Consider the following 24,070-nt stretch of genomic DNA (forward strand, 5'->3'; position numbering starts at 1 on the left):
GTGAGGGAAACACTACCCCTTCGACTTAGAAGTGCCAGGAACTTCTTTCCAGGCGGAAGTGGGTAGATGAAGAGACCCGGGTGTAAATAATTTTTTTTTTCCTTTTCCTTAAAGATCTCCACTCAGACCGGTAGTGGCCTCGCGCTGTCTAATCAAACTCTGTCCCTGAACTATATTCCCAGTCCTGAATTGAAATTATTTCATGATGTTCCCAGACTAGGAGAGGGAGTAAGGTAGGTGAAATAAAACCTTTGGGGGAATTAAAGCCGACGAAAGTCTCCTAATTCAGCAAGGCTGGGACTTAAGACCAAGGCACTGAAATCGTAAAATTGAAGGGCAGACAAAAACTCGGTCATCTAGATATCTTAATATGTTGAGTCAAAATTATTTCAAGGAATACGTGAGGAGCAAAATACTTAACTTTATTATTATTATTATTATTATTATTATTACAGGTCCCGAACTGTGCCTGAGGCGCAAGGAAAGTGGGCCCTTATATTATGGGGTTTATGTATTTTTTTTTCTAAAACATTAAAAGTTAATGAAATTTCAAGACATTTTAAGAGTATTAAAACAGCATTGCTTTAAAGGAAAGCTAAGTGTAAGATTTTACTTATAAGCTTAGGTAGAAAAACTAACCAGTATTTTTAAAATATTTTCGCATTTTGTGTTTCAATTCCACAACTCTGGCGATTACTCTAGATAGAGGAGTTTAAAACAAAACAAAAAAGAAGAAAAGAGAGTGGCTCACTCTGTAATCATGGCTAACCTGAAACTTAAAACTCACTATGTATGAAACTCATTCACTCCTGCTGGTCTCTAAATGACAGTCTTAAATAATTTCAATTAACTTAAGTTTATTGATCTTGTCTTTGGTATTGTGTTTATAGTAAAATTTTTTGTTTATTATTTCCAAAATATCACATTTTGGCATCTTTTATCTTGATTGCTGAATTTCTTTCACTCCTTCAAATCCTGCATAGTTTACCCAAATCCTGGCTCTCCTCAGGTAAGCTGTGTATGAAGTCCTATAGTTTAAAGAACCCAAGGCAGCCTAGATGTGATGGGGCTCCGTATTCCCAGTTTTTGTCATTGTCCAGTGTTAGAAGGAAGGGACCTCCAAATCATTCTAACGCATTGCTTCCTCGGGTCCATTCTTGCCACTTAAGAAATTAAAAAAGAAAAAAAAAATCTGAACTATTTCAACATACATTTAACCTTTTCTGAAGTCTGGCTCACTAGTGATGTGATTACAGATATGTATCTTCCTGTATTTCCACCTTGACAAAGTTGATTTTCTGAAATAGCAAGGTACTGTTTGGAGCCTTGCACTACTGCTAATAAAACATCCCATCTACCACTTTACTTCAGTGGTTTCCTATTTTAAAAATCTTTTTGTAGACAAGGCAAAGGAAAAACTAAATTCACCTTTTCTTCCAGAGTGAAATTCCCCACCCACCCTTGCAAGCTTTGTTTTAATGGTCCCTGACTTGAACTTCGTAATAATCATAATTCTTTTTCCAAGTTACACACATCTATTCGCTCACCTCTATCCAGTTCCTTTCCTCATGATCCCATCAATACCTCGTTTCTTCTATGCAAAGAATGTAGAGAAGGTTATTTAAAGAAAAATAGAGGGTTCCCTGAGGCAAACTCCTTGATTTTATAACTAACCTCTGCATGAAGAGTCCTGGCTGAGTATCGTTTCCACACCGAAAGCGATCTGCACATTCTCCTTAGATGGTTGTCTGTAAATGTTGCAAGCGCTGCTCCTTCATTTTTTTTTATTTTTTGACAAAACTGTATTGTAATGTACCTGTACTTGTGTAGTGTCAGGGAGGAACTGTACCTGAGGCATTTCTTCTGTTAATGGATCCTTCTCAATGACAGGCACTTCAGCCTTGGTCAGCTGTTAGCATCCTCGGCATTTAAAATGCCCCCCAGACACACCTTAACAATTCTGTGTTCAACTACTCATCTTTTTTTGCATATTGTAATGTAAATGACAATGAAAGTGTGTCATCCCCATTGATGATGAGCTCTTAGAATACAAAGACCCCATTACGAACACACAGCTTACAGTGAACCTTAAAACAAGTGTAGTCTTCACAAGGGCTCAGCTTTCAGGATGGAACACAGAAACGTGAATGAAAATATGAGTTCAGACAAACTCAAACATACTGAAATGTTGAGGAACCCAAAAAATTTAACTAAATTGAAAAAAAAAATGTCTCAAATGTTCTTTAGAGATACAAGAATATATGTTCCAAGACCACTGTAGGGGAACCCAGAACCTTTTCCATAGAGAGAGTGGGAAGAGAGGTAGGGTAGAGCATGGTGGTTAGAATGAGAATGGCCCCATAGACTCATATTTATGAGTGTTTTGTTACCAAGGAGTGGAACTTTTGGGGAAGAATTAAAAGGATTCAGAGGTGTGGCTTTGTTTGAATAGGTGTGGTCTTCTTGGAGGCGTGTCCCTGGGGATAGCCTGTGAGTTTTCAAACCCCACACCAGGCCTCATGGCTCCCTGTCTGCTACCTACAGATCAGGATGTAAAGTGCCATGCCTGTCTGATTCCCACTATTTGATAACGTCCTAACCATCTGAAACCATAAACAAGACCTTAATGAAATGGTAGCACACATCTTTAATCCCAGCATTCAGGGAGGCAGAAGCAGGCAGACTGCTGTGAGTTCAAGGCCAGCGTGGTCTACAAAATGAGTTCAGGACAGTGAAGGCTACACAGAGAAACCCTGTCTCTAAATAAATAAGAGTTGCCTTGGCCATGCTGTCTCTTCACAGCAATAGAACAGTAACTGGCAGAGCAGGACAGAGAACAGGAGGCGGTGGCCTGAGATTGATTCCATCATGTAGTTCATCCATGGACACAGAGCTCTCCCAGTTAAATGTGGTGACAGGTGGCAGCACAGGAACTTTTCTCAGTTTAAATTCTTTTTTTTTTTAATTTTATTTTTTTATTATTAGTTACATTTTCAGTTTGAATTCTTAAGCGTAGTAGACTACAGACTTCAAACCCTCCAGAACTGCCTGGAGAGCAATACCTGGGAGGGCAGAGTACGGGCTTACACTGCCATCTAGCTGTGGATGGCAGTACTTTACCATAAACAGAAAGTTGGTTCAAACAAACAAAAACACAAACTTCAGAAAGTCTAATCTCACTTTTAAATCTTTTTTCTAAAGCCCCCTAATGAAAAGGAAGAGCCTTCCACATAAGCTACTTAAAGTAGCATATACTTTAAGGCTTTTTGAAAACAACTTTGGAAATACTTTGTAGTCAGTAGGGATATTTTCTTAATTTTAAATTAATTTTTAACAGGTTACCTTTATTCAGATTGCACAAAGAATATATTTATGGCCAATATAGCCATTGTCCATGTACCTGTGCAGTTGGGTTTATGGTGTTGACACAAAGACATGTTACTACTAACCTACATTACCTCTTAATGACAAGAAATTTTAATGAATTTCACATTCTTTGTCCATATTACAAAGGAGAATATTTTACCCATGTTTGTCTTTGGACAAAATAAAAATCTTTATTTACAAATGTTCTGTTTCCTTAAATGTACACAGAGGGAAAGATTTTGATTAAAATATGCTAAAAGCACAGAAAAGAAAAAGACAAATTCTGGTTAAAAAAAAAAAAAATCAAGGGAACCTGATGATAATGTTCAAAAACTCAAAAGCAAATGGAATCGGCCACAGAGATATAGGACAGGCCAGGGATGGCCACAAAAGGAATGGCATGCATGGAGGACAGTTACATCAAACTTCCTGGGGCCCCTGCCTCTGCTTGTTCTGTTTCACAAGTTAATAAGTAGCTCAGGAGTGTCCGCATTATAGTCTTACTTGTAATTATTCCACACAATGATAGTCTTTTATTTAATAATACAAAATCAGAAAAGAGATTGCTTCCATTCAGAAAATATATTAGACAAATTCCTTGCTCCAAGAAGCTGGCAATTGTAGGAGTAGATACAGCTTGGGAAGCACTGCCGAAATACGGGCAATATCCTCTTGTGGACTGGTGCTTATTCCTGCCTATGTGCAGGGAAAGTTTCCTGGGTCCTGGTGAAGAATAAGTGATGCTAACTTCTTAATCCATAGGCCAAAAGAATGTGTTTCTGCTTCTTTGAGTTCAGAGGCATGTTTGCTTATTCATCTGATGCTCTCAGTAAGTGGCACTAGAAACATGACGGTAGGGAAGAGAATGTCCAGATCTATGATACACGAGACCATTGCTAGGAAGAAACCCTAAAAGCTCTGTGATTTTGCTTACAGATGGCACATTGGGATGGCTTTTGAAATCATGCTGCTTTCAAGCAGGCTCAATATTGCTCATTGTAAGAGTTTTCTGAAGAGTGCATGGCTGAAGGCTGGCTGGTGATAAGCAAGCACCTCAAAGGAGAATGCCCCACAAGAGCAGCTTGAGGGCTCCCGCTCCTTTCCCTCACCAGATGTCGTGTGCTTCCTGGGCTTTGGTGAGCCCCGTAAGTCCCAGGATAACCATGGTGGAGGTCTCGCTGAGGGGTCTGGACTTGCTGAGCTTTTATCAGTTCCCTGTAATCAAAGGGTGTAGGCATGGGTAAAGTCTTCCCTCACCAGAGGGAGTATTTATAATCACAGCTAATTTCTCTCTTTATTTCAGTCTTAAAAATGAAGCCTGAGCTATATATGCAGAATGGAGTAATCAGTTCTTGTGATTTTTACCGTTGTTAAAAAGGTTGATACATGCATGGCTCACAAATCACCTTTAAAATTAAAATTCTAGGTGAACAACTCCTTAAGCAAAATATAAGGAGTGGGGGGCAAAAACCCACAGATCTTACAGAAACACAGTTATTCATTTTATCTGCTATACATACATATTATAAATATATATTATATATATTCAGTTTTCATTCAACAATGTCTGAGTTGAGTCATCACAGCAAAAATGATACATCCTGCAAAGCATGAACTTTTTAGTATCTATTCCTTTACAGAACAAGCTGAGCAACCATTGGTCTAGATAGTTTCAAGATGCCACTTGCCCCATCTCTATAATAAGTGACCATCACTTGTATTGAAGATAATAGTCACTTGTCCCTTCAGCCTAGCCTTACAGAGTATGTACACCACACCTTTACAGACAACTCACATTATTCTGAACAATATATATGTGTGTGTGTAAACTATAATATGCATATATATGGTATTTTGTAGTCTATTGCCTGAAACAATGAAACGTAAAAAGAGCAAAAATAAGAATTTATTAGGAATAATTAATTACCTCCCTAAAGGCTAAAAGTCTCCACAGCTCAAAACTAAGACATGGATTTGAAACTGTTCAAGTTTTCAAGCTCGTTCTTCTAAGATGGATTTTGTAGCTAAGCAAAGTTAACTTCTGAGCAAATTTCAAACAAGGACCATATTTCATTTCTTTCCTTTTTATTTTTAATAGTGCACATATGTTATTATAATAATAAACTAAGCACTCCCTCAAAGGTCTATGTAAATACCATTGTATGACCTCTTCCAATCACACCTATACTAATTCCCATTTGTCTAATGAAGGAATAAATTGATAAACGAATACAGACCTACATAACTAGAAATCGGATTGCCCTCTTTTCCCAGAAAAAAAAAAAAAAACATGCATCATCTTCTAAACATGTTATCAGGGTAGGCTATCTGCCTTCTGTCCCTGCACTTTGATGCTTTCTAAAGTAGTATTCACCTAAGCATCCTAAAACATCTCTGTTTAAGTAAGACTATCTTAGGTGATCTCCAAACAGTTATTTGATACCCACTGTCCCTCAGAATCCAAGGACTTGCTTATCGCTGGTAATTTCCTTGTATTCCTCCCTCTTGTTTCTTTGGATTACTTGGAATTCTCTTTCAAACTGCCTAGTCTCAGAGCTGCAAATTCCCATGCCATAAAACAAAGCACACTTCTTGTGGGCCAGAGCCTATGTCTCTTGACATAGAATATACAATAAGCATGAATCCAAACAGATACATCAGTCTAGTCAGACCACTGCGAGAGGTTCAAACAGATGCTTTCTTGATTCCAATAACCAACTGACCTTTCCAGTGTGGCTATCTTGGATTTCTCCAAGTTCAGTTGTTTCTGGAGTTCATCTGTCTTCTCCAGAAAGGGCCGGAGGATTCGACTTCTGGCCAGAGCTGCTGCGGAAGGTCTCTCCTCTGGATCAGGGTGGATCATGTTCTGAAGATTGATTTAGGACCATGGAAGGAAACAGAAGTTTCGATACTGGAATCTTCTTCCCAGTCAAGCCGACTTCAGTTCAGAGTTTACTGCTGGGTATTGCAAAACTACTCAGTGAAAACTTTGTTGCACCTTAAACAGATGGGAACCGCTTGTCTGTACCTGTGACTTGGATTTCCACTACATTGTACTCCTTTGTCTCTTAATGACCCTAAAATACTTATCTCAGGGTAGAGATCTGTAACCTAAGATGAGTTGACTATTGTGGATTACCATGTGATTAAAATATCAGTCTCTAGATAATATATGTAATTATTATGGCGTCATAGGATGACAAACACTAAGCTTTCCATTGGAGTCCAAGTTTACAGCAAGCACCACCATTTACTCTTAACTGCAGCTCATTTTTTTTCTGAAACTCATTATAATGCTCTTCTCTTTATGGGGATGTTGTAAGGCTTAAGTCAATTAAAATAATTTATACACTATACATGGGACAAAGCTAGAGTGTATGCTGTATACCTAAATACACTAATCATTAGGCATCCAGTAAATATGAACTAAATCTAAGGTTCATTTATAGTATGAGTGTGTATACACACATACATATATAGTATATATACATACATATATGTGCACATACATATGTGTATATTTTATATGTATGTCTTTATCAATGATTAGGCTATTAACAAAAGAGTAAATGAATATTTTTCTTCTTTCTTGGACAGCAAAATGGAAGACGGAAGGATCTGTAACTACAGATTCTTTGAAGATTTTTGGTAAAGTCTGTAATTTAAGTGTAATGTCCAAAGGAGTAGGTATTTCTAAAGCAATGTTAGGGATCCTAACCACCTAGCCAACCTTGTTTTCTAGCCTATGTTTGTGTGTTTGGTTTTTTGGTTTTTTGTTTTGTTTTGTTTTTAGGGGAGGGGATATGATTCCTAACTTCTTGGTAGCTGGTGTCTTATTATTGGTGCTGTTTGATTTGTTTTTGTAACTGTCTTTGTTTCAATGTAATGTCATGCTTTTGTTATCCCTATGCATACATATTTATAAGAACATATATCACAGATTTTTGAATTGGCATTACCCATTTACCTCAGTAGCTCAAATAATTGGTATTGTCGATTATCAAAAAATTGCTTACACTTTTAAAGATACCCTTGAAGTGATTCTTTTGCAAAATTGTCATGACTGGACATTGACAACAGTGCAAACCCTGAAGTTGGAGGGGAAGAGAAGATTTCAATTTAAAATTACCAATTATTAACTGAATACAAGAACCCCTCTGAGCTCGAGTTTCCTCTACTGCAGAAAATGGACTGTCTGCTATTCTATAGGGTTATTAGGAAGAGGAAATAAAGTGTCCACATCAGTGTATTGTGGAAGTTAAGTTTTCTTAGGAAGTTTCAGTCTTTCTTATGTGAACTTCCTACTTCCTCCCTCCTTCACTTCATGTATGGTCCCAACAAATTCATATTAACCCCTGCCACAAGTGTTCATATAACTAACCACCACACTTGTCATCACATTTAAAGTATAGATGTTACATCTTTCAACTCAGAAGAGGTACTACCTTAAGAAGACCATAGAAGTCATGTGAGAGCTGCTGGGGAATCTCTGGGAAGTTCCCCTTGCGGATATGATGCCACATGTCACCATTGATGGGTAGCGACTCTGCGCCTGCAGCCATTGCAATCGTTAGCCCTAAAGCAAATATGTCTGCTTTGGGAAGGCGTTGATAGTTCTACAGAACAGAAGACAGGAAGACCAGTTAGTCTGCCAAGCAGAGTGAGTGTAAAATGCGACCAGCAGACCTTTGATTGCGTGTAAGCTCTCAATACTACGGGCCCTTCGCTTTCAGCCTCACCTGGGCGTCAAGTTATATTTACTGTCATTTCTGGTTTATACCTAAGAAGCTAAAGGCGACATAAACAAACCTTAACAATATTTCTGTGCCTGAGAGCCCAGGGTAGAATCTTAGCACCATTTTATTCTGTCAGATTCAAGGAGGCTTAAACACATAATTAGCTGATCGGAAGAAAAAAAGAAAATGCTTTCCCCTGAATTATCCAGAAGGAAGTTATAGTCTTACTAGTTCGGACTCAATAGGAAGCATCAATGAACAGTCATTTTAGTGATCAGCTGGTGGTGGGCTATCAGGAAGATAACAACATGGTAAAGATTACCATGAAGAGATGGTTCCCTTCCTACTATGCAACCCACAAGGCTAAGAATTCTAAGAAATACTAGTAACAATGAAGGATCTTTAGAAATAACTATGTAAATGTTGATTCATTGTTAATGGAGATAATATTTCTATGCTTTTGGGGAATTTCTTTACTGTATTTGGGCTCTATTTATAATGGAAATGAGACTTTAAAAGTTTGAATTACAAATATATACTCTTCATTTTGGGCACCATGAGCCTTCCTTTGATAGTAAAAACAGTTGAAAGAATTATAAAATTCATTGCACATCTGTAGCCATAGCTACTTGGGAAACTAAGACAGGAAGGCAACAAGTTTGTAGCATCCATATTGGATAACATTACAAGATTCTGTCCCAAAAAATTAAAAATTGAAAAAAATGAGTTCTTCCCCGAATCTCGTTCCCCTAATTTATACCTCTTGCAAGATCTCCTTAGCTAGGAAGCGAATATCTCCTTCTTCCACTTTAGGTTTGTTGATTGATGTCACATGGCCCAGGTCACCTTTAAAAAGAAAGGGTGTTTTTAAGAATATGTCCTTTTTTTTTTTTGGAGATAGAGTAAATGTAGCTATCAGTTTTTTCATAGAGTAATATACTGATGGAGTAGAAAGCAGACTCACCAATTTTATACATTACGCTGGCAGAGAGAAACCAATCAGCTTCACTTTCAGCCTCTTCTGGGGCTATAGGAGAGTCACTATGCATTTTATGACAAATAAAGATGTTACCTTTAAAAATAGAGAGTAGACATATACGTATTTCTGAGTTTCCACCCCACAGAGAGCCTTTCGTGGTTATGACATTTCAGCTTTCCTCCTTTGATGTAGTTGTAGAATGACTACTAATCTTTGAATTTTAATTTGTTTCTACATAATCTTTCTGTGTGTTTATATCTGTATATCTATGTATCTACCTATGTATGTACATACATATATAAATACATCTATATCTATATCCGTCTATCTGTCTATCGATTGACCTATCTATCTATCTATCTATCTATCTATCTATCTGTTGTCGCTCTCTCTCTCTGTCTCTGTCTCACTTTGTAGCTCTGGCTAGCCTGGAATTTATTATGTAGATGTTCTCAACAAACAGAACTTGTTCTACATCTGCCTCCTGATTGCACACACCTAGTTCTGTATAATCTCTTAAATCACAACAGAGCAGCCAGTGATGGGATAACACCTTTTTAAGTTAAATCACCCTCATACTTTCCCATCCTCTGAAGAGCATGGTTATATGTTGTCTAAAAATAAAGCCCACAAAAATAATGATGACTTCTCCTTAGGTTTCAGAAGTGATAAACATTCATTCTGTTCACCCTGATCCAGGCTGACTTAGAAAAAATATAGGACCAGTTACAAATACAATCAGAATGTAGCTGACATATTGTCAGCTTTCTATGTGGTAAATTAAATATCTAGTCTTAGATTTTTCTCTACATGATAAAGTGTCTTTTCCCCTAATATTCCCTGGCTCAAGAAGAAAAGTATAAAGGTATTTGACTGAATCGGTTATGGGAAAGAAATGGAAGAAACTGATTTTTTTTTTCTAGATAATACTGTCTTTGAGATTGAAGGTCCACAGGTACAGATTTCCATGATGGTTTACAAAGACAACATACGGAAGGAATATAGACAGTAAAAATACTAACTGGGTTTGATGTCCAGGTGTACCATGCCAGAGTTGTGGATGTACTTAAGACCCAAGGAAATCTGTAGAAGGATGTCTTTGAGTTTGGCCTCTGGGAAGTGAGTACCAGATGCAGCATTTTCAGATATAGCAGCTTGCAGGCTTCCACCTGAGGAAAAATTGTGGTGAACAACACTACAGATGAACAAAACAAGTGTGGAAAGGCACCAGAAATGAACATGAGAGACTTGAACAAATCTCAGTCGGTTCAGTTGTCAGAGCAAAGCATACAATATCAGCCCTGCAATGGAGCCAGAGATTTTATGACTTCAGGAATTTGAAAGAGGAAAATAAGATTCTAGTTTCTCAGTACATGTCCAGATAGCCAATATGTGGCCCTGCTCTACTGCCTTAGGTGTATTTTACCTAATTATTAAGAATAAGACAACTCAAACCAACTTGGGTAGTTACTATTGGTGTTTATAATCAATGTCATGTCAGTGTCAGGCTAGTAACTATAGAGCATTAGTAATTTCAGTGTGACTCATTTCATTAATGATAGATCATAAAACTGGAAATTTAATGGTTGTGACTCAAAAAAAATGTAAAAGGGTTTTATATGTCTGAATCCTATATTTTTTCACAGGCTGTAGACTATTTTTATTTAACTTTGTTATCAATAAAACACAACTTCTGAGTTCACATCAGGCCTGGGCTTGGACACTCACCCTAAGGTGTTAGAATGTTTCTGAACATTTTTCTTTTAGAGTTCACTGACAAGGTCTTCAAATTAGAATCCCGACTTCTATTAGCAGGTACAAAGCCTACAGCTGAACCTCTCTACAATAGTAGGGTCTAAAATGATAATAGAGGTGTTATGGACATTTATACTTAAACTAAGTATGCCATGTAAACTTTAAAGGCCAATGTGTTATGCTAACATAAGTATGTTCAGTAAAAAAATTCCACTCCCTTTCAACACACACAAAGACATGACAAAGGGTTATTTCTCTAGGAATTGTAGAAGAATTCATGTAAGGAACGCAAACATTTTAATTTTGCATAAAAATGAAGTTGCTGTAAAACTAATTTTGTAGGTGAACTTATTGCATGTCAACAAGGACGAAGGGCTGCATCCAAGAGAACTCGGCTGATGTCAGCCTGGGTATTCCTAAGTGACAAGAACCACCTCTAATTCACACTCTTCTTCTGAAAGACCAATAGTATAATACATATTTTTCTGAATTGGATGTTTACCCTGGCAACAGGGAAAATGAATAAGTCAAGGACCTCTGTCAGAACACAGTCCAGGAATGGAGTCACATGAGGAAACTCCCAGAAAAAAAGTGTCTTGTGACCTCGGTTTTTTTAAAGCACAGACTTGTTCATGGAATGTGCTTTTCCCAGGTGTAGCAGATAGGAGTGAGTTTACTTCAGCTGTTGTTATTCTCGTGCCCTCATAGAAAACTGTGTTTTTGCCATTTGTAGCTTGTCCTTGTGATTGTAAATTAAAAGCACTTTAACCCCTTGATAGGAAGAACATCTTTAAAATGTATTTTTTTTTCCTCTCTGTTAACAGGGCCTAAAAATAAAAAAACAAATAAAACAAATAAAGAGCAAATAACTTCTAACAATAAAATGAAAAAAGCCATGGGATATTTCATCCAGACATATACATCCTCACATTATCATTTTATAGTGCTGTTGATAATACTGATACTTTTCTGCTGACACTGGTTCCTGGTTTGTTTAATGGAGAAATACAACCATTTATGGCATTCCATGGTAAATGTTGACCCTGATGTGCCATTCAAACAAGTAGAATCAGGAGTTGGGACTTCGATGACAGAAGATGCCACATACACAAATATTGTCATTACAGAAATACAAATATTCTAACCCAGAATCAGTTGAAATCCTGGGGGCCTTTTGAGTCTATCAGAGACTTTTAGTCGTCTAGTCTGATCCAGAGGTGATTTTCAAGACATTTTGACAAGGGTCAAGGATACAGAATGGGTATCTGATTGGTTCAGGCTTAAGAAGGACAACAGGGGAAATTATGAAATTAATATTGGATGGCTATTATCTCTAATAGTGATCTAATATATATATTTGTAAGACTCCTACTATATCATCTAAATTAAAATAAAAACTGTACATGTACAACTGACTGCTTTGACAGGCTAAGAGATGAGCAGTGGGAAAGAATGGATGAAAAGAAGTAAAGAACTAAATTACAAAATCAGTTTTACATCAGTGAATGAGCACTCTGTGAAGACAATGGGCCAATACGATAAAGCAGCAAATCCCTGCCACCTGGAACCTACCACATCTAATCTGAAAACCACTGTGTGGTTTTAAAGTCCTGTATAATGTCCCTAGCTTTTACCTTGCTGATACTATTTCCTAACATACTGGTTTTCCTACTTTCTCTTAGGTCAGACCACTCCCGGCATTTTGCCTTTAACCTGCCTGATATTCCAACAACTGGTTTGATTTCCTAAAATATAGTCCTTCTGCAAGGCCTAATTAAAGTCTTACCTTCTTTATGAAAATTGGGGTTACCCTATTTTTACTATGCATCACGTATTGATTCTCTGCTAATATTTGGCAGTGCTATTGTTAATTCTCAAATCACTTCTGTAATAAATGTTACCATCCATTTATGCACTCTGTTTGAGTGATATTCCAGTAATTAGCTATATAGCTAGTGAGCATCAGAGTTGGCTGTAAACCTAGGTCTTCCAGCCTTAATATCTAGGCCCCTTCCAGTACCCTGTCATATATTTCTGACTGCTTCCTTATCTATGATTGAGCCATAAGGCTTTGCATCAGATTTCTGTTACGTAGTTCTTCTAACAGAATGAGTGGAGCAAAGCACCTGGAAGGACTTACCCATACTTCTCTATCTGGAGTATTTCTCTGCCTAGAGTTTAGTAGAGTATCCAACTTAGAGAAGGCATTCAAATACTGAAATGAAGTAAAGGATTATTGTAATGAAAACAACTTCCTCATCTTGCTGCTTTTGAAATTTTTGGAACCTTTTCATTGACTTCACATCATCTTAACATTTTATTGGTTAATTTTTGCTATTTCATACTTGTGCTAGTCGTAAAAAAAAAACCATGGAAATCAAACCAGTTTTTCTTTTAGAAAAAGAGGAGAAGTAAGTAATAAGCCTTAGGTTTTAATATAAGAGTTGGGAAGAAAAGGTGATCCAGAAAAATCTCAATCATAAGCATAAAGAAAGGCTCCACCTTCCCAGAGACTATTAGAACAAACGGAGGGAGTTATGGTAAGTTTAGAAAATGGAAGGTCTGCAAAGACCATAGGTGAAGACTAAAAGGACGTCTTATCGATAAGAAAACAACAGAAATGCCAAGTAGTTCTGCAGGATGTGTGTGCCATTCCCTAGCCTTCCATATGCTTTTCTCATCTACTTGTTCATTCACTCACTTCCCTAAAGGAGAGGCTTTGTTACCAGTCAGTGTACTCCAAGGCCAGGCTGGACCACTGTATGCAGGGCCTTTGGGTTTGCTCTAGAAGTCCTGGAAGCCAGACTACACTGTTAGAGTCATTCAGGGTGGCTGTGGGGAAGAGGATTGCCAAGTATTCTTTGGTCAGAATACATATTGCTGCCCCTAAAATTCGTGCAGATATTACTCAATATATAAAAACACATCTAAAGGCCCTGAGTTTGGTCACAGCATCCACCCATGCCTACATGATGGTGAGAGCAATTTAGTTCAGAGGTTTGCAGCGGTAAGAGATGTGAAAGATCCCTTAACTCAGAAGTTCATGGAAAAATAGGCAAAATGGGTAAAGCCTTTACCAAACCAACAAAACTAGGAGCATTCCAACATTCCCACCAATGTTATAGTTTATTCCTTTCCAAGTACCTTGTGGATGGTAACAGAATTATCTAAACTAGTACATTAACTTTTTCCTTTCCACATAAGATGAGCTGTGATGGGACTAACAGCATTGTTGTATCAGCTACACCAGCTCTGCAAAACACGCAGGGGCGTGCACACACACACACACACAATACTCTTTGGTTCTGTTGTTAATCTCTGTTTCCAAGCACAAACATTTTCAGTATGACTGATATGTAAAGGCTTAAACTGTGAGGAGGCAGACATTTCTGAACCTTTAAAAAGTTCATCCCCTACCTCTGTAATAGTCCATACTCACCATTACAGTATTCATTCTGAATGACCACGTGATCATCTTCTGCCCATGAAGAATAGTAGCGTACCACATGGGGGTGATGACCAAGCACTGCATGAGCATAAACTTCATGCAAATCCAAACTCCCAAGGGATAAAAAAGCATTTAGAAAAATTGAGATAATATAGATTAAAAAGGGTTTTTAAGGAAAACATGGGAGGCATTAAAATAACTATTTTTCTAGGGCCTGCTGCATCCTTAGTATTTTATCTATTCAGTCCTTATAGATTCTTGGAAAGATGCATTGGAAAACATGATGAGAGTAGGTGACTGGTCCAAGGTGAAACTGGTACTAAGAGCAGAACCTTGGTCAACCATGTTTTATTCATTGAGCACGGCATATACTTACTGTCTCAGTAGCAGATAAGCTTTGGGTCTTAATTTCACTGTATCACAGTGCCAAAACCCTAATAGTCATAACAAGAAAGCCCTCACACATTTGGTTGTGAATACTTTTGTGGATCTGGTTTCTCCCTAAAGGCTAGATAGTCATTAGAGTCATTATTAAAGCATGGGAAAAAGCCTTGCAAGAGATACGTATTGTGCAGAAGAAAGGCAATTCTGCCCTTGACTGATACCAATTTAAAAATAAAAGCCCATAATTTCTGACTCCAGCATGGTCAGTATAGATGAAAAAAGCCATAGGGTATCAATTTGCTCCTGCAAGAGGTCAATCCTCTGATTGAACACCATCAAGTTTCCTTTTAGTTGAGCATTAATTCCTTTATGTACAACTAAGGCATGAGCTACATTGGCTAAATGGTTATTCAGGGTCTCTAAAACAAAAAGGGGGAACTGTAGAGAGCTGCGGAATGCTATGCCTTAAAGATGGAGCTGGTTTCCGCCTTCCACCTTCCCGATGGTGAGTGCTCTCTGTCACGAACAACTCCACATTTGGCTAAGGCCGAGGATCTGGCTTGCTTCCATGTATGTGGACCTATCTGCATTGCCCCCGTGGCACGCCTGGGTTGGCTACCCAGAGGCTATTTAAGCTGTGGGGGCTGGCTTTCCCCGGGGTCCTAGGATTGTTCAATGTTCCTGAATAAACTGCATTGAAAAAAAAAAAAAAGAAAAGAAAAAAGCCCACAAAAGCATTGACTCAATTTAAAAATAATTGTTTTTCCTTATCATCAAGGGAAAATGGATAGTTAGTTCTGGATGTTAAATACAAACATTGCTAATAGTTTTCCTTTGCATAAGGTATCAAATTTTAATACAGTTGATTATTGTACATGTACTAGTTAATTTTATTGTCAACTTGATAAAACGAGTCACCTAGGAAAAGTGAATGTCATTTGAGGAGTAGCATCTAGGATGGGGCTACGGCCATGTCTATGAGAGGTTGTCTTACTTGATATTTGGTGGGAGAGGGCCCAGCCCACTGTGGGAGATACCAACTTTAAAAAAGTATAAGAAAGCAGGCTGAGCATGATCTAGGGAGCAAGCCAGTAAGCAGTGCCCCCCTCCCCCCATAGTTCTTGTCTCTGCTCCTATTTGAGTTCCTGCCCTGACTTCCTTCCACAATGGATTGTGATCTAGAAGCATAAAATAAGTAAACCCTTTCCTCCTCTACAAGATGCTTTTAGTCACTGTGTTTGTCACAGCAGCAGAAGGTAAGCAGAAGGTAAGTACAAAACAGAGCTAAACCACTGATAATATTTATCTGACAGTATTTCAGATAAACTTCAGTAAGTACCAGGAGACCATTCCATAAGTCAATTCATTAGAATGACAGTAAGACCAGTAGACAGAAAAGCCAAGAAAGTAAAACAACAATAGCATGCTGGTTGGGGTAGTGCATGTTTTTAATCCCAGTGGAGGCAGGCAGATCTCTGAGTTCAAGGTCAGCCTGATCTACCTAATAGGTACTAGGCTACCCAGAGTTTATATGGTAAGATCCCATAGCTGCAAACAATAACATGATCTCAGGTTATCACAGGCTGTTTTGGGAAATGCCACTGGTGTTCTGGACAGCTCTGTCAAGCTATGAATGTAAAATGACCTCTAATTGTGGGATACATTTAAAAACAAGCAAATGATGTGTTCTTATTGATATCAGAGTTCTTTTTAAAACTGTTTTGAGAATCAGTACATTACCAAATCCAAGTTTGTTCATCCAATACTTTTCTTTCTGGTTTTTTTTGTTTGCTTGCTTTGTTTTGTTTTGTTTCAACACAGAATTTCTCTGTGTAGCCTTTCTGTCCTGGACTTACTCTGTAGACTAGGCTGGCCACAAACTCACAGAGATCTGCCTGCCTCTGCCTCCCTGAGTGCTGGGATTACAGGTGTGAGCCACCACCCCTGCTTTATCCAGTACTTTTCAAAGGTACTCACTCATTTGATAATCCTGAAAAGGGTTTTGCAGAGCGCTTTATTGCGTAAACACATCCATCCAGCCTCTTAATGCACTTGTAGACTGTACCAAATTCCCCAACCCCAATTCGTTCTATCTCCAAGAATTCCTTTTCATAGCGGGAAGCCATATTAGTTTCTTGTAGAACACTTCTCTAAAATATTTTTTTAAAAAGAGAGAGAATAAGTCTTCCCACATACTGAGAGCAATAAAACAGAACTATATTACAGTTCCTAAATTGCTTTTTAGAAATGTGAGGCAGATGTTATGTGTTCTCTTTGTGTTACTGTTCATGGGCAGCAAGAGTTTTGCCACTGGCTGGCCACATCTGTATCCTTTGTAACCTTACATATGAGTCAGTCCTGCCCCTGGTCACATTGTTTTAAAAAATTTTTTTTTCCTCCACCTGGTCAGCCTATTCTAATGGGAGACCCACAGCTTCTGAAACCCAGAACTACTGTCCTCAGCTAAAAGCATTTTCAAAGCAAAGCACAAACAATACCAAAACCTTCTTTTGACTCCCTGCCTTTCTCAAGGCCTGGGTGCTGTATTTTTTACCTCATGTGGGATAAATTTTCATATTTCAATTTCTTTTCACAGAAGTCTCAGTTTGGGAAAGAAAATTCTTGACTTGGTTAATCTATCACATGTGCTTGGAAATAACTCCCTCTAGTGTCTAGTGAGCTGGTAATATCACTCATTTCCCAGCTGGTAAATCTAAGGGGTAATCACTGAACTCACAGTTTTCTGTCTGTAACATGAATATTATAGCAACATTAGTATATTAATATTATATGATAACATACAATGTTTTATCACATGTATCATTGCACTTATATTTATGTATTGATATATATGTATGTTGATTTATGTTTTATATATATCAATATCAGTTATCTTAGTATAATAGAAATTTTACAGTCTGTTATTATGATCAAAAATCTTTACAGCTCACATGACTCTAAATTTAAAATCATTTCTCTCTCAAACTTCATTTTTTAGTGCCCCAATTAGCAAAAATGGTTCTCATCTAACTTTAGCAAATTTAAAAAAATCTTGCTATTACTCGATCATTTGTATATCCAATTCCTGTCAGTTCTTATCAGAAAGGCCTGTAATTTTCTATGCCCTTAGGCAGTCCTAAGCTCTGGCTCCTCCATATCTGGATTTGCCTCCACCACCAGCTCTCTTTTCAACTCCTTCAGTAATAATGATTTTGCCAAATGATTCTGCAGAATTTAAAACCTAGTTATTTGCCTTGAGAAAGTTAAACTCTGACAGCAGAACCAAAGCCTCCTACCAACTTACACTAAGTATGTTGGCCACCCTATCTTAGCCACAAGCAGGACCACTCACTATACACATTACTGCCAGCTACCCAGCTCACCCCCTTACACAGAACCATTCCCTTGCTTTTAGAGAATTAAAAATTATTTCTTTTCTTTGCCTAGAATTATCTATACACACATGTGTTCAACTATTTTGCTTTCTATAAGGATTTTTACTACCCTTGTCAACCTTACATATATGCATACATTTACACATCATACATAGGTGCCAACAGATCCACATATCTTTTTGCCTTCTATTTACGTATACATTGTTTTGATATTTCAAAGGTGTTTCTCCTGGCCAGTTACTTTTACGTAGATACTTATAAAGATATATTTTCTTCATTGATAAATATATTTGGCATTTTTTCAGAAACTAGTCAATGACTTAAAAAAAAACAAATAAGGGATAAAACTTAAAGTAAAAAGCAGTGAAGGCATGAATGGGAAATGTTTGCATGGGAAAATTGAAGGCCTATACCCATAGCCTTCCCTGTGGCAGTTACAATAGCTGAATGCTGACATTTAGAAATGCTTCCTCCGCCTAGTGTGGTGACCCAAACCTGCAATCCTAACCCACAAGAAGAGAGTCAGGAGAATCATAAATTCTAGGCCAGCCTGAGCTATAAGAAGCTCCCCACTTAGGAAGGAGATGGAGAAAGAGAGAAAATAAAACCAGAAAGAAAAAAATCATGGAAAATATTAACTTACTTATGCAAAAAAGATTGCTCAAGAATTTTTTAGTAATAAGAAGTGAGAGCAACCATGTGGTTTCTGCCATTCAAAGGTGTTGGAATAACAGCTTTCACTGAGACATCTGACTGTGAGTAACACATAATACATCTAACTACCATATAAAATTTTGAGTGTTGTACATTGAATTGTGACAAGAGACATGTTTCTACATGTTGGGAACACCTTACTAACAATTTAATATCCTACTGACTTTGTATTTAACCTAGCCATTCTTCTATTATTGGGCATTCAGTGCCCTCCACAGTTTTCAGCAACTATGATTTAGATGTGAGAAACATTTCAGAGGCAAATGTTTATAGTATTATTTTGATAAGTTAGATTACTATATGGGGAATATCCCAAAAATGAACAAATGAGGATATATTTGACAGCTAAAATTTTACAAAGAATTCTGTGGACCAATACAACTATCCTCCATTCCAATTTGGGAGGAAACAAAGTTAGCTTAATTTTTTCATTCCTTCTCCACCCCAGGATAGAAAGTTTCCTCAGATTAAAAACAGAAATAAAAACCTTTAAAATGTATCCAATAACTTAGCAATATATATATATCAGCTATCGCTTGCCAACATAACAAATTATCTATATGCTAACCACAGTCTGTGTAAATTCTGTTGCAATGTAAACTTTTAAAGCTATGAGAAAGATATGTGGGAAAGAGAAAGTAAGGAAAAGAGAAGGGGTGGAAAGGATGATGGAAGGTAAAAGAAAGAATAAGAGAAAGGGAGAGCGAGGAAGATGTTAGAAATATCAAAAAAGAAAGATAAGGTAGAGAAGAATAGGGTGGATGAGGATTGAGGAGTAGAGGAAAGGAAAGGAAGGATGAGGAAGAAGTGAAGGAAGATGATGAGGAGGAAGGGATCAGGGGGAAGAAAGGGAGAGAGGGAGAACAGAAAGGATAGGAAGCAGACAGATAGGCAGAATGAATAGGATGAAATTTGTTGTGACTTTGGACCAAAAGACCATGCTCACCTTAGCAGGCAGCCACTGCTCTGATTTGCTCTCTCCTTCTCCAGTTTCCTCACTAAAAAAGGAACAGGTCGGAGCAAGGGTGGTTAAAGAATGACCAGCACATGCACTGAGTCTGGTATTGTGATAAGTTCTGTAGTTGTAAGTAAATAAATTCCTTCCCTTCTTTATGTTAGGGATTAGAGATAACCCAGAAAGTTAACACAAGAGCTTAGGACAGGATAGTAATAGGCCATCAGGAGAAAACATCAACAGCACCCAGTTATGTGAGGGTCTCATGGTTAAAAAAAAAAAAAAAAGCTTTTCCAGAAGAGAATATGTAAGCAAAGATTCTAAGAAGGAATGGAACAGAATGAGGAAAGGAGTGAACATTCCAGGCAAATAGATTAACCATGCTAAGACAGTGGTTCTCAACCTTCCTAACACTGCGACTCTCTACTATAGTTCCTCATGTTGTAGTGACCCCCAGCCATACAATTATTTTCATTGTTACCTCATAACTTTAATTTGGTACTGTTATAAACCACAATGTAAATATCTGATATGCAGAATGTCTGATTTGTGACCCCTGTGTAAGGGTATTCAACCCAAAAGGAATCGTGACCCACAGGTTGAGAACCCCCATGCTAAGACGTGGAAGCCAAGGGAGAGTACAGAACAGAAGATACATTCTGTTATGGCAAGGGAGAACACAGACTGGGAGGTGGGTGCTGTTATTCCAGAGGAGCCAGCAAAAGCTGAGATTGTGGTCCACAATTAGCAAGTGGCAGAACTTGGATTTGAAACCAAGTGTAACCTCAAGGCATTTTTCTTTTTTATTCACAGCCACAGCAGCCAATGCTAGCCTTCCCAGAACCTAGCTTTTATTTCAGTACACAGACAGCAAAAATACAGTTTTGCTTAAGTTGTTTTCAGTTACTTCACAATTAGAAATTGATGAACATCCTCCTTTGCATGTGTCATTTTCTGGCTCTTTAGGCAGGACTTCAATGGACACACCAGACAGTTTTCTTTTAGAGGAGGAGTATGAGGGAGAAACCAAGCAAATGACGCTATATTTATAAGATCAATTGATGAACATCTGAGACTTAACTTTAATACTATGTACTGATACTTCTTAAAGTGACAACACAGTGAGTACAGAAAGCTATCCTCTCCTGAGCATTAGGAACTGTCACTACAGTATCTCCACTTTCATCCTAATTATCTGTCTTTTCCTATTGGCTTCCCTGAGTCAGGAAGGGGCACTGATTATAAAAGTTTGTAAAGACCCATAATGAGCAAAACACCAGTAGGAGTCTTAGTAGCCAAAGTAGACTAGGTGAACTTGAGTTGAGGTACTGACAGCTTAAGAGCTGGACAATTACATGGAGAAAAACCTCATCCGGCCATAAGACTCTATACTACAGAGTCACTCATTCCAAACAGCAAGAACACTAGATGCTCTGCAAAGCTCAGACGGTTAGCTGTGCATTCATTTTGCTGAGTATGTATGAACACAAATGGCTTCCCCATTTTAGAACTGTTTCCATTGTATAAGACAAAATGTCAAAGAAAACTGATAAAAATAATCCACAAGTTGGGCAGAGCAGTGAGATGACTCAGCAGGTGAAGGCACTTGCCAGCAAGTCTGATGACCTGAGTTAAAGCTCAGGTTCCACATGGTAGAAGGATAGGGACTGATCCTCTAAATTGTCCTGTGACTTCCAGTCATATACTAGGATGTGTGCATTTCCCCAACACACACACACACACACACACACACACACACACACACACAAGGAACACAATGAAGATGGATAGGGTGGGAGGGAGGAATGTAACAAAAATAATTTATCATCTGAAGTAACACAAACAATCCTTCTTTAGGTGATTCCTACCATTCCATGGCACTTTGGGAAAAAGAGTGCTTTGACTTTTCACTTTTTAGCACCTCTGAAAACAGCACTATCTTTCCCCCTCTCTTCATTCAGTTTTTCACCACCTACAGAGAAGATTAAACAGTTGTCCTGTACCTCATCACCAGTATCACCAGGAATCACAGGCCAAATTCAGAGTAGCAATATACAGTTTAAAACATGACCACCTTTGCCAGCCTCATGTTAACCAAATGAAATCTGTGAATTCAGTCCCTATACATTCAGCTGTCTCCTGGAAGTCAGATTGATTGCTTGTTCCTTCAAACCTTTTCACCAAAAAGCTCCCTGAAGTAACCATCAGGACAAAAAGGTGCCAGAGGCCCTGTGAGGAGCACTGCTGTAGGGATTAGGGATGTGGGCACACACTCCTTCAGTTTCATTCAAGTAGAGCTCTTACTCCCCACCTTACCCTAGCACTTGCCCACAGGAGTTCTCAGAAATTAAGAGAACTGTACACTTACAGGTAGTCTCTGGTTTTCCTCTTGCCATTTGATTGAAGGAATAATTTTCTATAGGACTCTGGAGTGAATGGGTTGATATTGACCAGAGACAGAGAGGTCTTCTCATCCATGAGGGGAACAGGTGTGAGTCTCAAATGTTTATAGCTTCTGGCTGATAGCTTCCCTATTGGAGAAATCCCTGGCTGATGCAGTGAATTCTAAGTAAGGATGAGAAAAGGTAAATCAGAATAGGGCTTTAACAAGTAAAAGAAAGTTTCACATCAACTAGCTAGTTGATATTTAAACCAAAGGATGTTATTGCTAAAAGATTGTGTGGTTCAGTGAGAACTAGCTGCATTGTACTTGATGCTCTTTTTTTTATTATTTTTTATTTAACTTTTATTAATTACACTTTATTCCTTTTGTATCCCCCCCATAAGCCCCTCCCTCCTCCCCTCCCAGTCCCACCCTTCCCCCTTTCTGCATGCATGCCTCTCCCCAAGTCCACTGATAGGGGAGGTCCTCCTCTCCTTCTTTCTGATTTTTTTTTTGTTCTTCTCAATGCAGTTTACATACAAAATTCTAGCCTCATCTTGAGTCAGCACAGGAATCGGTGTTTTTATTAAGCTCCACCAGTTCTTCCAGGCAGTTCTCCTAGTTGTGAAACCAACTCTTAAGTCCAATCTTCATTTTGAAAGATGAAGATCGCACTTAGGTAGACAAAAATGATTCTATTGATGCCACCTTTCTTCTGTTCTTATACTTTAACTCTCACATATTCATCCCAGTATTTGTTTGGTTCCTACTTATTGGCACATGCTGGATTAGATGCTGATGTGCTGATGGGCACAGAGATAAATTCTAGCTCTTAATGAACACACAGCGTATTAATCAGTCCATCAGTGGGTTTGAATTATTCTTTCTGAACATGAAAAAGGGAGTTCTCAAATTCACTTAATCACCACATAAAATGAGAAGAACCCCCATGAAGCAAAATAAAGAGATTAAAAATAATAGTCTACATACATACATTCCTAAATATATAAATAAGCCTGCTCAGTACCACAATGTGACTAGTGTATGTGTGATTTCAGGATTGCCTACTTGGTATTTCCTGAGGAACACCATTTCTTCTACTCTCAGCATCTTTCATCTGCCTGTAGTTCTTTGTCTTGGGTAAGAAAAAAGAGGCCAGAGGCCATGAATTTGAGAGAGCAAATTTGAGAGGCAGTGGAGAGTGGCATGGGGGTAGAGGCAGGGGAAAGGGGAAATAATGTAACTATGTTAATATTTTAATTAAAGAAAAAGTATATAAGGAATAGGTTTTGTCTATTAAAAGAATAGCATCAGGAAGAATTTACACTGTACGTTGCCAGGGCTTAGAAGTAGAAATGAAAGAGCATAAGAGTTACACAGATTCTTAGCTAAATGCATTCTAACCACCATCATGTTAAAGAGGTATGACAATATAAATGACCCTGCATATGTAGATACACTCATGAGTGGCAGACACTCTGGCAGCTGTTTACAGGCACAGGTTTCTCTTCTGTTAAAGTATGTATTCGAGAGAATTTCCTTGCTTATAGTTCAAGTGAATTAAAGTAAATACAGCAGAAACTAGAAGATAACCAACTGCTTGTAGTCAAGCAGATGAAAAAGCTCTTCAGACAGTATTATACATTGTGCTGAGTGGATTATATTAAACAATCTAAAAATTATATAGTCTAAAATGATCAAGATTCCAGGGCTTTGATGTGGCTATACCCAGCTACCAATATATAGGAAAATGAAGACGACTTGCTAATCTAACCGAACCTAGACTTGACCAGAGTTTAACCAACTGCCAAGTTCAAGCAAAAAAGATCCTGAAAGAGCAGAATGTCATTATATTTGAGCGTCAGGATCTGGAGAAGCATGCATGCTGTAGTTCTGCAAGCACACAATAGCATACACATGGCCAAGATGGAACTCTAAAGTATGTTCTTTGTACT

At 38.0% G+C, this 24,070-nt stretch overlaps 1 protein-coding gene and 1 long non-coding RNA gene across 2 annotated transcripts; one reads left to right on the forward strand and one right to left on the reverse strand.

Annotated features, from left to right (window-relative positions):
* The first annotated feature begins 44 nt into the window (after nucleotides 1-44).
* Nucleotides 45-4,703, forward strand: LOC132653082 (uncharacterized). The gene is made up of 2 exons (XR_009590738.1): nucleotides 45-233; nucleotides 4,303-4,703. It is a non-coding gene; the product is annotated as an uncharacterized LOC132653082 (long non-coding RNA).
* Wee2 (WEE2 oocyte meiosis inhibiting kinase) lies at nucleotides 4,350-22,287 on the reverse strand. Its single transcript, XM_021661358.2, has 10 exons — nucleotides 22,101-22,287; nucleotides 19,724-19,775; nucleotides 16,646-16,818; nucleotides 14,276-14,394; nucleotides 10,104-10,250; nucleotides 9,067-9,174; nucleotides 8,863-8,948; nucleotides 7,812-7,982; nucleotides 6,090-6,232; nucleotides 4,350-4,581 (listed from the first exon to the last, which is right to left on the reverse strand). Exons 1-10 carry the CDS (start codon nucleotides 22,208-22,210, stop codon nucleotides 4,350-4,352), a joined length of 1,341 nt encoding a protein of 446 aa, XP_021517033.2. The 5' UTR covers nucleotides 22,211-22,287.
* Between the last annotated feature and the right edge of the window lie 1,783 nt (nucleotides 22,288-24,070).

Source organism: Meriones unguiculatus, chromosome 3, assembly GCF_030254825.1.
Source record: "Meriones unguiculatus strain TT.TT164.6M chromosome 3, Bangor_MerUng_6.1, whole genome shotgun sequence".
In the NCBI taxonomy this organism is placed as follows: Eukaryota; Metazoa; Chordata; class Mammalia; order Rodentia; family Muridae; genus Meriones; species Meriones unguiculatus.